This window comes from Lynx rufus, unplaced genomic scaffold (assembly GCF_022079265.1).
Source record: "Lynx rufus isolate CCGP_SWC_20201006 ecotype Redwood Valley unplaced genomic scaffold, mLynRuf1.p SCAF_5, whole genome shotgun sequence".
Taxonomy (NCBI): Eukaryota; Metazoa; Chordata; class Mammalia; order Carnivora; family Felidae; genus Lynx; species Lynx rufus.
Genome location: NW_025814867.1, coordinates 109,980,398 through 109,998,402, shown reverse-complemented (window position 1 = coordinate 109,998,402; position 18,005 = coordinate 109,980,398). Strand labels below are relative to the sequence as shown.

The 18,005-nt window shown below is 37.0% G+C and overlaps 1 protein-coding gene across 1 annotated transcript in view; it reads right to left on the bottom strand.

Annotated features, from left to right (window-relative positions):
* Positions 1-18,005, bottom strand: part of IMPG2 (interphotoreceptor matrix proteoglycan 2) — an 88,157-nt gene that overhangs the window by 55,343 nt on the left and 14,809 nt on the right. Inside the window, exons 4-7 of the mRNA XM_047099743.1 lie at positions 16,616-16,647; positions 8,749-8,798; positions 7,755-7,837; positions 1,380-1,541 (exon numbers count right to left, since the gene is read on the bottom strand). Of these exons, the coding sequence (XP_046955699.1) occupies positions 1,380-1,541; positions 7,755-7,837; positions 8,749-8,798; positions 16,616-16,647 (327 nt within the window). The remainder of the gene's footprint in view (positions 1-1,379; positions 1,542-7,754; positions 7,838-8,748; positions 8,799-16,615; positions 16,648-18,005) is intronic.

Here is an 18,005-nt window from a genome sequence, read left to right as displayed (position 1 = left end):
CAAGAAGGGGGCCAAATATGGATCATTTTTAACTGAAAAAATCTTGAGTTCAAGTCCTATATAGAATTCTTCCAGAAAGTAAAATTGCAGGATAGTCTAATGTATGATTCTTTAAAGACCTTTTTAAAAATACCTCCAACCAAGGCGCCTGGGTGGCTCAGTGGGTTAAAGGTTCAACTTCAGCACAGGTCATGATCTCACAGTTCGTGGGTTCAAGCCCCACATCAGGCTCTCTGCTGTCAGCACGGAGCCCACTTGGGATCCTCTGTCTCCCCTCACTCTGTCTCTCCCCTACTCATGCTCTCTCTGTCTCTCCAAAATAAATAAACATTTAAAAAAAATAAAAAATAAATAAAAATACCTCCAACCAAGGATCAGAGATAGGAAAATTTACTTTTCACTGGATACTGTTTTGTCCTTTTGGACTAGGTACTGTATACTACCCATGTGTTAACTGCCTCAAATTTTTTAATTTAGAAAAAGAATATTAAATATGAAATTAAAAGAAATTAAATTTAATGTTCCTTCAAGAAAAACAATACAATCCATGTAGTTTCTCAAAGATACGCATTTCTCCAAATACTGTCAAGTTAAAACCATGCCACAGAACACACTCTTCTTTGGCTGTGCAGCAAAAGTTTGGAAATAGTATTTATTTGTTAGCAGATGGCAAAGGTGTGAAAGGTTTTGCTTCAATTAAATAACTCATCTACCTTTCTGTGATCTTTTTACAGAATTTTCTGAAGAAGTGGCTAAGTTACAGCCCTCTGTACCAAGTAGAAGAGTTTGATTCCTTAACCCACCTTTAACCAGTCTTGTGAATATGGGAAATTTACAATCCCAGCAAAATTTCTTGTTGAAAGGAAGGAAGGAAGGAAGGAAGGAAGGAAGGAAGGAAGGAAGGAAGGAAGGAAAGAAGGAAGATGAAAGGAAGGGAAGGGAAGGAAGGGAAGGAAGGGAAGGGAAGGAAAGAAGGAGGAAAGAAGGAAGGAAGGAGGAAAGGAGGAAGGGAGGGAGGGATGGAGAGAGGGAGGGAGGGAGGAAATAAGGAAGGAAGGAAGGAAGGAAGGAAGGAAGGAAGGAAGGAAGGAAAGAAAGAAAGAAAGAAAGAAAGAAAGAAAAAGATGAAAGGAAGGGAAGGGAAGGAAGGAAGGAGGGAAGGAGGAAGGGAGGGAGGAATGGAGAGAGGGAGGGAGGAAGGGAGGGAGGGAGGGAGAAAGGGAGGGAGGGAGGAAGGGAGGAAGGGAGGAAGGAAGGAAGGAAGGGAAAAAAAGAAAGGAAAGGAAAGGAAAGGAAAGGAAAGGAAAGGAAAGGAAAGGAAAGGAAAGGAAAGGAAAGGAAAGGAAAGGAGGAAGAAAGAAAACCAAAAAATCACCCACCTCTGAAATAAACTCTTCTACAAGGTGCTGGTGCTGAAAGTTGGAGGGATCCTGTAGTTCTTCCCTATATTGCTCTCCCAAAAGGTGGATACTAAACTCTGCAATCTGCTCAGTTGCTGGTTTTGTGGTTTCTTCCATGACATTCTCAATTTCATTACTAATCTGGATTTTTAGAGAAAAGGCAAAAAAATGTCAATGTTTACTCATGCAACCAACAAATACCTACTGATTGCTATATATCAGACACTGTGCCAAAAGAAACTGCTAATGATGGCCTTTTATATAGTGTTTGACTTTGGAACTAGCTGGGTAGACTTTAAGACATAGGCTAATATTAAAATTACTGTGCATTTGTACATTCCTTTGAACACACAAAGACTGCTTCAGGGAAAGACCGGAAAAATTTCCAGATAACCACCAAAGTTGACCATCTGTGAGTTAAAAGAGTTGACTATACTAATATTATCATCTAAAAATAGCCTAGAAGAGTTGTCCTCAAATTTTTTGGTCTCAGGACCCCTCGAACTCTTAAAAATCATTAAGAAATACAAAGACATTTGGGTTTTTTTTGGACTATCTCTATAGATATTTACCAAACAAACATAAAAGAGAAATTTTAAAATATTTGTTAATTCATTTAAAAATAATAAACTCCTTGCATTGTAAAAAGTAATAACATATTTTGCAAAATAAAAAATTAACATGTAACATTGTTTACATTTTTACATACTCTTTAATTTGGTTGGCTTAATAAGAAGACAGTAGATTCTCATATCTGCTTCTACATTCAACTGGTAGCACTATGTTGTTTTCGTTGAAGTATATGAAGAAAAGTATTAAGGAAGGGAGAAATATAGATACACATAGACATAGACACAGATATATATAATATATATTTTGAATGTTTATTTTGTGAGAGAGAGAGCTCATATGTACATGCAAGAGAGAGTGCAGAGGGACACTCGGGGGTAGGGACAGAGGGAGACAGAAAGAGAATCCCAAGCAGGCACTGCTGTCAGCACAGAACCCGATGTGGGACTCGATCTCATCAATGGTGAGATCACGACCTGAGCCAAAATCAAGAGTCAGACACTTAACCAACTGCACCATCCAGGTGCCCCAGGAAGGGGGAAATATATTAATAGCCTTTTCAAAATTGTACAGATACTTTTTATTTTTTTAATTTATTTTCTTTTTTTTTTTTTTAATTTTTTTTTTCAACGTTTTTTATTTATTTTTGGGACAGAGAGAGACAGAGCATGAATTGGGGAGGGGCAGAGAGAGAGGGAGACACAGAATCGGAAACAGGCTCCAGGCTCTGAGCCATCAGCCCAGAGCCTGACGCGGGGCTCGAACTCACAGACCGCGAGATCGTGACCTGGCTGAAGTCGGACGCTCAACCGACTGTGCCACCCAGGCGCCCCTATTTTCTTAATTTACATCCAAGTTAGTTAGCATATAGTACAATGATTTCAGTAGTCGATTCCTTAATGCATCTTACCCATTTAGCCCATCTTCCCCTACAGCCCCTCCTGTAACCCTCTAATTTGTTCTCCATATTTAAGAGTCTCTTATGTTTTGTCCTCCTCCCTGTTTTTATATTATTTTTGCTTCCCTTCTCTTATGTTCATGTACAGATTCTTTTTAGATACTACACCAAACTCGACAAGTGGTAATTACTTAAAGATTAGTTGCTGTGTGGAATCTGAAACAGTATCAATGAACGTTTTGTATTCTGTAACAGTAATATCCAGGTCTTCCAGTGGCCAATGCTGTAACAATTTGAACAAAATAAATAACTGATTATAATCCAAAGAATAAAATAAATATCCATGAGTTCATATTGATAGAAATAGATGATTTAATAAATAAATGAGAGTCGACATAGTCTCTTATGGATGAATTCCAGTTAATAAATGTAAAAAGAATAAGGGAAATAAAATATCGCTACTAGAATGCTATAGTAATAACTGCTACATGGCAGATACACTTGAGCTCATCCAAGTTCCTCCATTTTGATACACAAGAAGAGGGGCTGGAATGGAAGAATGGCTAGCCTAAGGGCTCAGAGCAACCCAATGGCAGAGTCAGGAAGAGACTACAGAGGCTATGCTTCAGTGTATCATTTTTTATCCTTGATAGATCATATAATCAGACCTTCATAACCTCAGAATAGGAAAGAACCTCAATGATCCTACCATCCCTTGTGATGCTTGAAATTCTCTCTACAATATCCCTGACAAATGGCTGCTCATCTTCAGTTTAAATGTCTCTGATGAGGGGCGCCTGGGTGGCGCAGTCGGTTAAGCGTCCGGCTTCAGCCAGGTCACGATCTCGCGGTCCGTGAGTTCGAGCCCCGCGTCAGGCTCTGGGCTGATGGCTCAGAGCCTGGAGCCTGTTTCCGATTCTGTGTCTCCCTCTCTCTGCCCCTCCCCCGTTCATGCTCTGTCTCTCTCTGTCCCAAAAATAAATAAACGTTGAAAAAAAAATTTTTTTTAATAAAAAAAAAAAAAAAACAAAAATAAATGTCTCTGATGAGAAAGAGTCATGATTTTCAAAGACAGACCATTACATTTCATATGAAAAAGCTCTCACGGTTGGAAAGTTCTTTAATTTTTTTTTCTTCTTTGCCCTTCACAACTTGGTTCCTGCTTCCCTTTTCCAGCCTCATCTTCCTCCCCTCCCCCTTTCACTATCTACTCCAGCCATGTTAAATTCCTACTTACAGACCAAAGAATGGCCTAATTCTCTCATCTCAGGCCTAAGCAGTGTTATTCCCTTTCTTTGAGACCTCAGGCCAAGACCCTTCACCTTTCTCTTCTTCTGGTAAGTTCTATTCATCCTCAGTTCAGACCTCACTCCCATCAGAAAATTTCTCAGAACTGCCCCCTCAAAACTGACCCAGTGCTCCTAATGTTCTACTTCATTCTGCATTTGCCCTATCATAGTGCATACCATACAGAGATTATAGTGCATGTTTACTTATCAGTATGCCTCCTAAAACAGTAACAGGCACATATCAGGCACATATATTTTTTTGGCATTTTTATTAAGGTATAACTGATATATAACAAACATACATTACTTTCAGGTATACGATGTAATGATTCAATATTTTTATGTATCAAAAAATGATCATCACAATAATTCCAGTTAACATCCATCACATACACAGTTAGAAAATTTTTTTCTTGTGATGAGGACTTTCAAGATCCACTCTCCTAAGTACTTTCAAATAAGCAATATAGTATTGTTAACTACAGTTACATTATGTACTTTACATCCCCATGACATATTCATTTTATAACTAGAAATTTATACATCTTGTCCCCGTCACCCATTTCACCCACTTCCATCCAAAGTTCTTAATATTAAGCCCAAATATATTTTCCTATAAGTTCCACCACTGATCTCAGTTCTGTAATCTGGGACATATATAAAAATTGTAGTCACCAGACAGCCTTTCAAATAAGTATAGACAGCTATCATGACTTCCCTGACTCCTTTAGCTCCTCTCCTCCAGACATTTCTCAGGCTCTTAATATCTTCCTTAGAGTGTGGTATACACAAGTGAGGTCTGATCAATTAAAACATGATAGGATACCACCTATTATAACAGATTCTATATTTCTATTAATGCAACGTACAGCTACACTAGTTTTTACTAGCTCTCCCCTAGTAACTGCATCATACTGCTGATTCATATAGAGACTAACATCAATAAAAACTCTTAGTCTTATGTAATTTTATACAAAATTTTGCATTTTTCAATATTAAATTTTATCTTGCTAAATTTGGACAGAAACTTCCATTCCCAGTATTATTATAAAAGAAATATCCTTAGTAATCTTGCTGCTACAGAAAGCCTAAAGTGCTGAATAAATATTTTTTAATGTTTCTAATGCATAGGTGGTTTGCAAGAAAGTTAAGGAAATCCTAACAGGTCAAGAAAAACAGGTTAGAAAAATCAAGAGAGATGAATCAGTGTTGCATGAGTACACAGTATATCTGCTGATCCTTTGTAACCTAGACTTTAGTTTTAAATACCACAAAAGGGATAGGATAAAAAGTTAAAGGTCTGTACATTTTGAAAGGTCAGATCAAAGACTCCCACATAATGGTGAAGAATATAGCTACACTTCTGGTGAGCATAGAATAAGTACAGACTTATCAAATTACGATGTCATACACCTGAAACTAAAGTAATATTGTGTGTCAACTATACTTCAATAAGAAAAAAAAAAAGATTCAGGGCACCTGGATGGCTCAGTTGTTAAGCATCCAACTCTTGATTTCAGCTCAGGTCATGACCTCACAGTTCAGGAGACTGAGCCCCACATGGGGCTGTGTGCTGACAGCATGGAGCCTGCTTGGGCTTCTCTCTCCCTCTCTCTCTGCTCCTTCCCCATGTGTGCACATGTGCATGCACTCTCTCAAAATGAATAAACATTTAAAAAAATTTTTTTCTACAATAAGGAAATAATAAAGAAATTTTCAGACAAGCAAAATCTTAAAAGGAACCAATGAGAGACTCTCACTAAGGTATTATTAGAAGCATAGATTTCAAAAAGAAAATTATCCTAGAAGGGAGATCTCAAATGCACAAAAAGAGGGGTGCCTGGGTCCCTCAGTCAGGTGAGCATCTGACTCTTGATTTCAGCTTAGGCCATCATCTCATGGTTCGTGGATTCAAGCCCCACATCAGGCTTCCCACTGATAGCTAAGAGCCTGACAGGGGTCTTCTGTCTCCCTCTCTCTCTGACCCTTGCTGTGTGCTCTCTTGCTCTCTCTCTCTGTCTCTCAAAAATAAATAAACATTAAAAAAAATTTTTAATGCACAAAAAGAATTTTATGAAAATAAAATAATACACATCCAGGTAAGTGTAAAACAAATTTTATGTGAAACAAACATAATACTGTCTAGCTTGTGGGATTAAAAAGAAAACTAAAAGAGAAAGAAAGAACAAAAATATTTAAAAATGGAATATAAATCAGTAAAGGGATTATTTGAGTAACAATGTTCTAGTGTTCCTCATTGCTCAAGATAAGGATTAAGATTTGAAAAACTTACATTTTGCTAGATTATACATTATAATTCATGGGGTAATTTATAGAGTATATATATATATATTATATAGAATGTATTACAAATATTATATGTAATAATATATTACATATTAAGTAACATATAGGGTAACTACTAGCAAAACAGAAATGAGGTATACAGTTTCTAAAACAGTAGATGGAAAATTAGGAAAATAAGGAAAAAATGAACTGTAAAAATAACTTCGAGCTTCATTTTGAACTAGAGGTACAGGGATCTAATTCTTGTTAGGTATCTTTATACTGCTTTGTTTTCTTACTGATTCTATAAATTGGCTTGAAATTATCCTCTCTTTTAGATATTAATGTTCCAATTATATACAATTCAATTATGTACAATTCCTTCATGTTTATTATAGGGAATTCTATCTCATTCCATAAATGTTCCCATACCTAAACCATAACTATTGTGCTTCAAGTTCAGATCCATGGTATCACTTTTTATTCATTCATTCACAAATATTTATTGAATGACAATATTTCCCAGCACCATCTAGTCTGGACGAAGTTGTACAGAGGGTAAATGTATTGACTCAGGAATCAACCCAGGGGTCCAATATTACTACCAGCTTTGTTCAGTGAGAGGGAAGGTGGGGAGGCAGAGTAGGCTGATGTAACATGATTTCACAGAAGTTAAAACGTTGAAATTGGAAGAAAATGTGCAAGGTAACTAAATTGCATCTTTCTAGTGAATATGTTCAATCAGAGTTCGCACTGTATTAAGTAATATAAGATTTATGAACCCCAAAATTTTAAAAATTCATATTTAACAAAATTTCTAACAAAATATTTCTATCTTCCTAGGCAGCCTGTGTACTTTCTTTTTAAAACTGAATGTTACAGAAAGTAAACTTAATATTGTTTCATGGACAGGTTACTGTTAATAATGATGCGTTTAAAAAACACGGTATTTCTTGATTTTTCAACTGCATAAAACCTACATCCTTTTCCTCTGAAGAAGACAGGGCAATAGAAGAACATAGGCAAATGACAGTAAATTATGTCACAAAACCCACAAGTGACAATGAGTTTACCATGGTAATTCCCCAAGCACAAGTCATTTCATTTACAACTTGAAGCTCTCTCTTGCAAAAGCAGATTGACTCAAATCTCCAAGGAATCTTAGGTTCTTTTTAATATACTGGTTTTAGAATCTACATTTCCATAAAGGAAACCACATGAAGTTTTGTGCAGTTTAGCAGTGGAACATAAGTCTCTCTTAACCCTGTTCTCCATGTTAGAAACTAAATAACAAAACAGAGCATCACTCACACTCTCCCCAGGCCTCTCCTTGCTGCTCTCTGAGATACCTTCAGAGGTGGTCACCCCTGGATATGGAACACTGACAACAGCACCTAAGTAGAAAAACAAAAAAATGTACATGAACGTAGTCCCTAAGTCAGAATCATATCAGGAAATAACGAAGCTGACTTCAAAACCATTCCTGTAAGTCATTTGCTTTATCATCCTGGAAATTCAGTACATTCTAACCTTAAGAAACATTTGCATAGAATCTTCCTAGAACAGAAAATAATTACAACTCATTCATTCAAGCAACAAGCATTTAAAGAGCACCTACTATATGTCAGCCACTATGTAAGATTTGTTAAGGATACAGACAAAATTTTTATCCTTAAGGAGCTACCTAGTAAAGGGACAGATACTGAAAAATATAATGTTACCTGATAGGGAAAGTGGGTGAAGGTTGGACACTGGCTAGGAATTGATCATTGTTGAAGCTTGGCCTCATTGTGCTATTCTATTTTTTTGTATATGTTTGAAATTTGCAATAAGGAAAAGCTTTTTAAAAAAAATTAAAAATAAAGAAAGCAACTTCCAATTCATAGGAAATACAAAAATCAAGGAAACATGTTAAAGTACACCACAGAATGCAATCAAAAAAATCCTTACTCAGAGAAACTCGTAGAAGACAAATGACAAATGGTGGAACTAGAAAGGTTCTACCTGTTGGCATAAGCAGTGGTTACAGAGTGTTTGCCTTAAAGTAATTCTTTAGGTCATACGTTTGTATTAAGTAGTTTTCTGATTTTTATTATACTCAATAATTAAAGGTCTTTAAGTACCCACAACATAATGCCTTAAAATAAATGAAAGCACAATCACTTTTTCTTGAGACTCTTGAACAACATATAAGGAGAGAGAAGCCTGGTACTTTTTAAATGTGAGGTGGAACATGTGCTTGCTTACAAGATCATCTTAAACCACAAATAATTTTTAAAAAGTGAATAAATACACAAGAACATACCTCCTGATGTTGGGGCATCACCAACAGGAACTGGAGATGACAATTCAGGGCTAAGGTAAAAAATGTTTAACATTAATAAAAATGATAGAAACATGTGGATATATTTTGGGGTTTATTTTCCCAAAAGGAACTCACTAGATCTCCAAACAAGTGTTTCCAAACCCAAGTACTGATTTAACAAGGTTTAAGAAATAATAGTTTTCATAATTCATTTATCTTACATGTATTGATTTCTACTCAAGTAGAATCACCCTATACAAAGTACTTCCCTACTTACTATTTTATCAGCCTATTTGATTTCTTCTCAGTTATTATCACTATGTGAAATTATTTGTTGATTTATTTATCTACTTCTTTATCTCTGTCTCTAATCTCTTAATCCTCTAGAATGGCATTGTCATGGTAGTCACTGGACTTATGTGGTAATTTAAATTAACTAAAATTAAATAAAGTTTAAAATTCTGTTCCTCATTCATACTGGCCACATTTCAAGTGTTCCACAGTCACATGTGCCTAATGGCTATCATATTGGGCAGCACAGTAAAGAACATATCCTTCATCGCAGAAAGTTCTATTGAACAGGACTGCAGTTAAGAATATAAATTCTTTGAGATTAGGAATCTCATATTTTTACTCTATCTCTAACCTAAAATAGTATCTAGGCATCTAGTATTTAGTAGGCACTAAATAGATATTTTTAGGATAAATTAATAAAAAAAATACTATTAGCCAGGCAGTGTACAAGACATCGGGAATATTGTGTGGACAAAACAAACATGATCTATTAAAGTTATAGTCTTACAGAAAATAGACAACAAATAAATGATTACAAATTTAACAAATAGTACTGGTAGGAGGGTACTTGCTGCTAAGGGGGAAAAAACCCCACAAATCTCATCTCATTTGAGGGATCACAGAAATCATAAAATGTTTTTATTTATAGAAAGTCAAGCTTAGAGAAATGACTTGCTATAGGTCATACTGCTAACAGGCTACAAGTAACCAGCTATCCTTTAACCATGATGCTCTGCAACAAGAAGAAAAAATCGAAACAATTGGAAAAGTCCCTCCTCCAAAGGAAAGAAAATAGGTTTCTGCAAGTCCAAATTTCCACATACCCCCAAAATATAAAATTTAAAGTATAGTGATTTTAGGAAGTTTTAGAACTTTAAAGTTTGTGGATATGTCCTAAGGGAAAAGGGATGTTCCACTAAACTTTTACAAAGGAGTTGGATGGTGATTATATCTATTGGATGCTGATGACATTACTGTTAAGAGTTGAAAACTGTCTTCAACTTTACAAAAGTCAGCTTCCTAAAGTGATGTGATTACAGTCAAAAATGTCTCCCTCACAGACTTGCCAATGTTCCAGTGACTCCCATCTTCAGAAGCACTCCTTTAGATTGTCTTAGTGCTCTAAATAAGGTCATTGGGGGGCGGGAGTAGGGGGTTACTCAAAGCCACCAGACAAACATGATATACATACTGAAGCATCAGTTTTACTTGAAGCATAGGCAGGTAGGGAACTAAGTAAGAACTAATGTGTAACTCAAAACATTTTAATATTAAAACAAACACGGCTATATTGTGGAGTTGACTATAAAGTTAAAGTTAGTATTAAGATATTAAGATCTTTCAAAGACATTTCATGACTGGCACTGGAGTTGGGGAGTCAACTAGGGCAATGTTCCCTAAACTCCCAAGCTTTGGTAGAAAATTTGAGAAACTGGGGCACCTGGCTGGCTCAGTTGGTGGAGCGAGTGACTCTTGAGCTTGGGGTTGTGAGTTCGAGCCCCATGGTGTGTGTAGAGATTACTTAAAAAATAAAAAAATCTTTAAAAAAAATAAAAGAAAGAAAGAAAATTTGAGAAACTGAGTTTTTACAAATCTCATAAAGATTCTTCTGCTTTTTAAAATACTATCTAGAAAGAATAACATATTAAACCATTACACTAAACCTATCACTTTTGGTTATTTTATAGTGCATTTGCAGGAAATTGCTTCTCAGTGAGCTGTCATCTAGAAGAACCTAAGGAATATGACATCTGGATAAGTCATTATTATGAGTGATGAGTGGAGAAAGGGCCTGGGTGATGAGAAAGCATCAAGAGGCTTCTCAAGTTGCAGGGAATAGAGCTAAAAGCAAGTAAGATTCAAATGCATTTGAGACAGACATTAACATAATCAAGCCCGAATAGGACCTATCAGTTGTCCACAAAGTAGAACCCCTTGCCAATACCTTCATTTTATAGATGAAAAAATGAATAAAGCAATTTTTCCTGCATGACACAATGACTTGATATGGCCCAAGGCTATACTTAAAATTCCTGACAGTATCTAGTTCCCTTTTCAATAATAACACCAGCAGGAGTGAGTACACCTAGGGGCACCTGCGTGGCTCAGTTGGTTGAGTGTTCAACTCGTGATTTCAGCTCAGGTCATGACCCCAGAGTCATAGGATTGAGCCCTGGGTTAGGCTCTGTACCGAGCATGGAGTCTGCTTAAGATTCTGTCTCTCTCCCTCTGCCTCTCCTCACCACACTTATGCTCTCTCTCTCTCTAAAATAAAACAAAAATTAAAAAAAAAAAAAAAGAATGAGTACAACTAAATTTATCATAAATCATGCATTGTGTTAAGTGTTTTATCATGGTTAACTCACTTAATTGTGTCAACAACCTTAAAAGGAAGATACTAATATCCCCATTTATACCTATGAGGAAACTAATATTAGAAGAGGTTAAGAATTTGCTCAGAGTCACACAGTTAGACAATAGAGAAGCTACGATGTAAAACAGGTCCATTTGATTAAGAAACCTCACTCTCACTCATCTTAATTCCTCACAATATGGCCTTTACGTGAGCCATATTGACTAGAAGGGCAAACAACATGGTTGTAATGATAACAGCTTACATAAACTTAATGACCTAAAGGTCACAGTGTGTGAGGTCCCAGAAAGAGGAAAGGAAACCCAGTCAAAGTTGGAGAGCTATGGAGAGGAACCAGCTATGAGAACAAAGAGGTCAAAGCAAGACAGAGGGGCCAAAGCACAGCACAGTAACTAGAACTGGAAGTTGGGATGGCGTGGCCAAGAAACCAGACCTCACATGGTGTCAGTCAAATTGTCCCCCACACCAAATCACATTTGATAAATAATAAGCTACAGGGATAAGGATGAAGCATAGGAAATACAGTCAATAATATAATAATAACCTTGTATGGTGACAGATGGTAACTACACTTATGGTGGTAAGCATTTTGTGATTATATAATTGTTGAATGACTATGTTATGTTGAATGACAAGAAGTTGTATGTCAACTATACTTTAATTAAAAAAATTTTTTAATTTAAATTTAAAAAGAAATACTGCAACTAAAATAATAAGCAAATAGTTAATTAATTAAATTTAAGTTAATTCTCTAAGGAAGCATTCACAATGGAGAAGTTTGTTTACTTCAGCAGAACTAGATTTCACTTACTGAATTCAAATTAACATTATTTTAATGATGGTAAGTAGGCAACTCTCAGTAATTCAAATCATTCCAACTCTTAATCCCTCATTTTCCCCACTCTCCTTTCAGAAAACAGCAAAAAACAAACACTTAACAACAAGAATCTTTTCAACATGTTCTCATTAGGTATGCCTCCTGCAGAGATCCCCTAAAATGTCACAACAGAACTAGAATACAGAGTTGTATTGAGTTTGGAGACAGAAATACTAGTTCATTTCTAGGCCGAACCACAAATTTGAGGTTGTTCAGCTAAGACCTTTAGCTTCATACCAGCAACAAACAACCTCCTACATTTTCATCTCCTCAGCTCAGCCAGCACATAATTTATTACTTCACCGCTACTGCCTAATTCTCTCAGAATTCAGGTGAGACTGTATCAAAAGATAGCACAGCCACACGGAGCATAAGCGTAATTTCACATCTAGATTACTACTCCCCTTGACAATTCTCTATACTCTGCTCTGCCCTTGAATCTGTTAACTGTGATCAGAACATAACACAAAAGAACTCAAGGCACAGAGCCAGGAATCCTTGGTGCTGGTCCCAGAAGTATCATTAACTTTGTGTACACCTTAGAAAAATATCTCAGTTGCTCTGGGCCTCAAGAACTTAATCTCCAAAACTGGAATACTTCCCTACCCTACCTATTTCTCAAAGGTATTGGTGAAAACTAAATGAAATATTATATGCAGAAGCATTACAAAAATATGAAATGCTAAACAAATATAAGAGAAAACAGAGGATAATGGAGCAGGGATATACATGTACCAAATAAAATAAAACATTTGCTTAAAAAAATGTATATTTGGTTTTGTGATCCATGATAGGCATCCTCAACTACAAATGTAAGTTAATTGATGTACAAAATAAAATCCCAAAGAACAGCTCTTATATTAAGAATATCACCAGAGACCTGATAATAAACTTGGGTAATTGAGCAGAAACTCAGTTATTCGTTTAACAACTATTTGGTGAACACATAACCTAGGTGGGGCTTTGTACTGATTATGGAGACTATACAGGAAGTCCAAAAGGTAGGGGGTTAAGCATTGACTGGAGCTAAGTGGAGATGCTTTCAAAATATCCAACTATAATGGAGACAAGTGCTGGAGGAGGGCCTTTTGTAAATAGGGAACATGGGAGAGATTTGAGCATGTTTACATGCTCATAAGGAGTTAGTAATGGGAGAAGGTGAAGACTCAGGAGAGAGAGAAACAATGATCGGGAGATGTCTAAGAGGTAAGATTGGATGTAGGGTCCTAAGTAAGGTGAAAAATGCTTTTTTTTTTTTTTTTAAGACAGCGGACAGATGATAGTAGGAGAAGCTTAAAGTGATACAAAACAGAGTATTTGATGCAAGGCTTAGGTCAGCCCGTGGGTTAGAGTTCACAGAGAAGCAGCAATTTAAATTACAGAGAACTGTGATAGGAACAATAGTGGCCTCCACATCCTTATCCCCAGCACCTGTGAGTATGTTAAATTACATACAAAGGAGGATTAAGGTAGCAGCTGGAATTAAGGTTGCTCATCAGCTGGCCTTAAAATGGGGAGTGTAGCCAGGTTTATCCAGGTGGATCCAGCACAATCATAAGGATCCTTAAATGTGGAAGAAGAGGCAGAAAAGTGTCAGAGTGACGAAATGTGAGAAAGACTTGACCAGCCATTACTAGCTTTGAAGATAGAAGGGGGTCATGAGCCAAGCAATGTGGGTGGTTTCTAGAAGCTGGAAAAGGCAAAAAAAAAAAAAAAAAAAAAAAAAAAAAAAAAAAAAAAAAAACAGATTCTCCGCTACAGTTTCCAGAAAGGAATGCAAACCTGGCAACATCTTGAGACCCACGTCAGATTTCTGAGCTATGTAACTGTAGGACAAATTTGTGTTGTTTTAAACTACCAGTCTGTGGTCATTTGCTACAGCAGCAATAAAATCTAACACAAGAATCTCAACACTGAGAATACGAGAGTAATCTCAAAAAAAATCATAAAAATAAATTTGAATATAGAAAACTGAAGAACACATAAAGGGTTACAATGGATCACTATAGAACTCGAGTTGGATAGGGGAGCCTGGGTGGCTCAGTGGTTTAAACATCCAACTTTAGCTCAGGTCATGATCTTGCAGTTTGTGGGTTCAAGCCCCGTGTTGGGCTCTGTGCTGACAGCTCCGACTGGAGCTGGAGGCTGGAGCCTGCTTCGGATTCTGTGACTCCCTGCTCACATTCTGTTTCTGTCTCTCAAAAATAAATAAATATTAAAAAAAAAAAAAAAAAAAAGAAAGAAAAGAACTCAAGTTGGATAAAGATGGGCTTAGTGAATTCTTAGGCCAGCCACTCCCATGGTTTCACTCCCAGTGTTACCTAACCCCAGGTCACCCCTTTCAGCAACTACCACGGTTGGCATTTTTCACCCCACCCCAGCCTCATCTGTTCTAGTTAGATCGGAAAGATACTTTAAACTTTAAATTTCTCAATATTCATTTATATTTTCATATATTGTTATTTTAGTACATACGTTATTTTCTAAGCACGGTAAATCATATTTTCAGTTCCTTATACGTAGAACAGACAGTGCCTTATCAATAAAAATATACGATTCAGTGAGTCCTGCTATGATGCTTATTTATGAATTTGTTCCAGTGTGATTATCACAGTAAGAAATGAGCATAACACAAAATTTCTCCTTTATTTATGCATAATTTCATTGTGAGAAATGCTAGGAAGCCAAAGAAAGCTGCAGCCAGTTGAAGTGAGCCACACAGGAATACACACCACACCTTACATATCTTCCGGCTACCCCTGTGCCATGAGCCACACCCACTCTCAGATGGTGTTACAATTGTCCACCCTATTTCAGGTAAGCTTCCTTCCACCACTTGATAATAACCCGCAAGCTACAAACTTGCTAACATCCACCTCCCAGTAAACTTCAGAGCTTCTTCTAGGTTAAGTGCCATATGCATTATGCTGTTTACATACATCTTAACTATATAAGATGTGTAAAATGTGCCACCATTTCATTAGTTACAATCATGAAGATTACTAGGACTGGTGGGACTCAACAGAGTACTTAGTTCATGCTTGGGTGTTGCAATGGCAATCACAAGCAACTTCCAAGCTCTGCTTCTCAGTGGTGAAAGCCCACACCTAAGAAAACACATGGCCCAGCATCTAAGTGGGTGTTCATCCCAGGCCCCAGCAGAGACCCAGTGGTAACATTAGTTGTATGAATGAGTGAGACCACAGAGTCCCCTTCCCTCCTGTTTACTCATGTTTGATCTGACCCCTACATATGCCCCACTAAGTCACATGTGTACTCCAACTATGCTTTGGGCTGGCCTCTGCTGCCCAGCTTGGATCTCCAGGCACTGACTCACCTAACTGGTTTTTCAATCTGTCTTCCTCTCTCATTTGAGGCATTGATCTGGATTGTCCGCCCTAATGGTGTTTTTCTATATAATCATTCCTACACTGGCATAATCTAGATACTCTGAGTATGGACAGAATTGAAATCTTTAATCCTTATACACTAAATTCCTCACTTCCATGATCTGCTCTGTACTGCTATTGCTCAGGACCCAGAAATGACCTTAATCCTAAACCTAAAGGCTGATAGAGCCAAGAATCCTAATACTGCAGGATTCATCAAGGTTGTGTTATTCCTATATTTCTTTTAAGTTTACTTATTTTTGAGGGGGGGGGAGAGAAAGAGAGAAAGAGAGAAAGAGAGAGAGAGAGAGAGAGAGAGAGAGAGAGAATATGAATGGGGGAGGGGCAGACAGAAAGGGAGACAGAGAATCCCAAGCACACTCCACACTGTCAGTGCAGAGCCTGATGTAGGGCTCAAACCCATGAACTGTGAGATCATGACATGAACCAAAATGAAGAGTCAGATGCTTAACTGACTGAGCCACCCAAGGCACTCCATGTTATTCCTGTATTTCAAGATCACAATCATCATTTCTCAGTAAAGTGATCCATACTACCAACCATCATTTAATAAACTATTCTCCACTAAGGTGTAACATTTTATAACATTTTTACTATTAGTGCATAAACCTCAACTGAAGTAGATCATTCCATATTCCATTTCCAGAAGTCTATTTTTCTCACTCAAGAGAAAGGAATAAGTCTGCCTCCTGGCAAGTTCAGAAAGTAAACAAGCACAGTGACTGTGATGGTAGCCTTGAATGGGAAGTGGCTTCAAGATGAGGAAAACAATTTGGGACTTAGCCACAGCCCTGGTGACTGCAGGAACTGGCAAGAAAATAGAACAGAGCCATTAAATTGGGGGTGAGTCTTGGAATAGGTATGACATATCTCAGTTGCCAAACATGAAATTAGGGAAAAAAAGACACTTACCTGCTTACAGTTTCCTTTGTATATGTCATTTTCTAAGGAAAACAAAGATAAACATGACTGTGTGAGTTAATGACAGTTAATAAGCAGTACATAAAATGTACTGCATGGAAAACACTAATGCCCTTACATTATACTGTTATTTTACAAATCTATGTTGTTTTTCTCTATGGTTAAACAAACAATTAAAGCAAGGTACTAATGATGCCAAGTTTGTTTTGTGACTGTGGGAATGTCCTGGCACTCAGTCTCTGCTTATGTTTCCAAAAGTTCCCGTGCTCTTTCTTAATGGGCACAGATTAATAGACTTTACTTGCTAATCATTCCAAAAACATCTATAGATTGGAGATTGGTTGAGTTTTACATTAACCTGCCATGGACTTAGAATCAAAGTTTTTTGTGACCTAACATGTTTATAGAAACTCTCATACTAGAATAATAGGGACATGTGGATAAAATAAATGCTAAATCTGTTTCTCCAGAATTCAGACAAAAAGATAAATTATAACAATAACTGGATTTCTCCTCTGGGACATTCTAAAGCAAATTGTCCCTAAGTTTCCTCTAAATTAGTGATTTTGTTTTGAGGCCAATATAATAAAAAGAACACTAAGTTAGAAGACCTAACTTCAAGTCCCATTTTCTCTTGCTTAGATATGAAGGCAAACCCCCAAATCTCTCAATATCTCCTCTATAAAATGGAAAGACTATTACTCTAAATAACTCTCATGATATTTATAAATAACTCATTGCTCTTCTTGCTCTACAAACTCTCCTAGAATTGCCACCTCAAGCCAGATGACTCCTACAGCTATATTTATAACCCAAACCACTCTCCTTGGCTTCAAACCTAAATCAGGCAATTCGCATTTCACAGATTGCTCAAAACAACACATTCAAAAGTGAACTCAATCTCCCCACTACATCTACAAAGCTGCTTCTGTGCCCAAGTTCTTGGTCTTAGTCATCCAGACTAGAAATGAGGAAGCTTCCCAGGCCATTCCTTCTTCTTCTCCCACTCCCATCTGACCTGTCACAGAGTTCTACTAGTCTTTTTTCCTATTTGCATCTCTTGTGCTTCCTTTCTCTATCTTTTGTCTAGTTAGGACCCTCATGTCCTCAGATATGCAGTAATTACTAGTCTTCCTGCTCCAGTCTTGTTGCCTCCAATTCACCCCATGGTGTATAGAAACCATAATGACCTTTTTAATTCAAAACTGTCCAATCAGCCTCTGCGACTCACCTACTTATAATGTGGAGAACAAAGGCAAAAGAAATGTAGATAAATTTAAATTTCCTTATAACCTGCAGCCCATTGACAAACACTTGAGACAGGCAGAGTATGACATTTCTTCAGGAACTCTCAACTGTTTTAATGTCAATGCTTTGCTTG